We start from the raw sequence: 1,300 nt of genomic DNA, 5'->3' as shown, positions 1-1,300 counted from the left end.
AAGAANANCTGCCCAACAGAAGAGTGGGCTGCCTTTTGAAGTAGTGAGCTTCCCACCATTGTAAGCAGTCAATAAATGCCAGATGGCTAACAGTGGGAATTTATTGAAGATTTTTCCTTTTTGCACTGTGTGGGCAATTGGACCAAATGATTATAAAGTTTCCTTACAATAAGATTCTATCATTAAATAAAAGGAAAATGTTGTAATTCCTGTACTGTTTACAATTTACTATTTAGGGTTCTCAAGTAAGCAACACATTCTCTGAGTTCTAATTTCCTCAACTGTAATATGTGAAAAAAATTATATCTACATCCTGAAGATCAACTCAAATAAGTATATAAAAGTACTTTGAGAATTTTAAAGCTTTCTTTAAATGTAGTTATGATTAATTTGTGTAGTAATTTTTGGAAAAAATACCATCTATGACATTCTTCCAGAAGTATATCTTGTGGATTGAGTGGCAAAAATTTCCTTTCCTTTATTTTATGTAATTAAATGAGTGGTTTACAGGTCTGGTTAGAACTGCAACCTGAGGGAATTCAGAGTCCAAAGGAAATGTCCAAGCACTTGCAAAGGGAAGAACCCCGTAAGAATATGTTTCTTTCGTTAAAACTTGTGGGGAATTAGACGAAATGGCTTTTAAAATACAGAATGAAGAGTGAAACTGGTTATACAGTTATACTCATTTTACTATCTATCTTTAAAAGATAAATGAAGAAAAGAAACTTGGAATTTTAGGAAGTCATGAAGACCTTTCAAAATTATCACTTGACAAAAAACAGGTAAGCTCATATTTGAAAATATGAAGTCATGCACATGATCGGGCTTATCTTTTAAAAGAAAGGGACAGATGTTCAGAAGCAATTTTAGGAAGTAGAGAGCAGACACATTAAATAATTCAACTATTTTAACAGTTCTCAACAATTCCGTTATTGAGAGGTAGAAGTAAGCTATGTGTCATAAGCAAAAAAGAATAGCATGTATGTTTAAGACATATACTAAGCAAATACTTACATATACTTATGGTGATGGAATATAAGATTAGTGATATACAGAAGGGAATATTAAGAGATGAATCTGTCAGGAATCTGATGGACGGTATGATTAACTTCACTCTTTGCAGCTCAGGTAAAGAGCAGGCATAGTCCCCAGTGCATCCTAATTTGTCAATAATCAAGAAGTGATGGAAAAAGGCACTGTGGGACCTTAATGGCTATTATGGTTGATACTGTGTATAATGAACAATGTGCTCTAGAGATCTATCAGCTCCATAACTGAGAGTAGCAAAATCCTCAACGAT

At 33.4% G+C, this 1,300-nt stretch overlaps 1 protein-coding gene across 1 annotated transcript in view; it reads left to right on the top strand.

Moving 5' to 3' along the window:
- Positions 1 to 776, top strand: part of TRPC6 (transient receptor potential cation channel subfamily C member 6) — a gene marked incomplete at its 3' end in the record, with an annotated part of 115,018 nt that extends 114,242 nt beyond the window's left edge. The window contains 1 exon segment of the mRNA XM_017888591.1: positions 708 to 776. Coding sequence (XP_017744080.1) covers positions 708 to 776 — 69 coding nt within the window.
- Positions 777 to 1,300: the final 524 nt, after the last annotated feature.

Source organism: Rhinopithecus bieti, unplaced genomic scaffold (assembly GCF_001698545.2).
Source record: "Rhinopithecus bieti isolate Rb0 unplaced genomic scaffold, ASM169854v2 scaffold_18434, whole genome shotgun sequence".
NCBI lineage: Eukaryota > Metazoa > Chordata > Mammalia > Primates > Cercopithecidae > Rhinopithecus > Rhinopithecus bieti.
The sequence above is the reverse complement of the archived record's forward strand: the minus strand, read 5'-3'. Positions and strand labels throughout refer to the sequence as shown.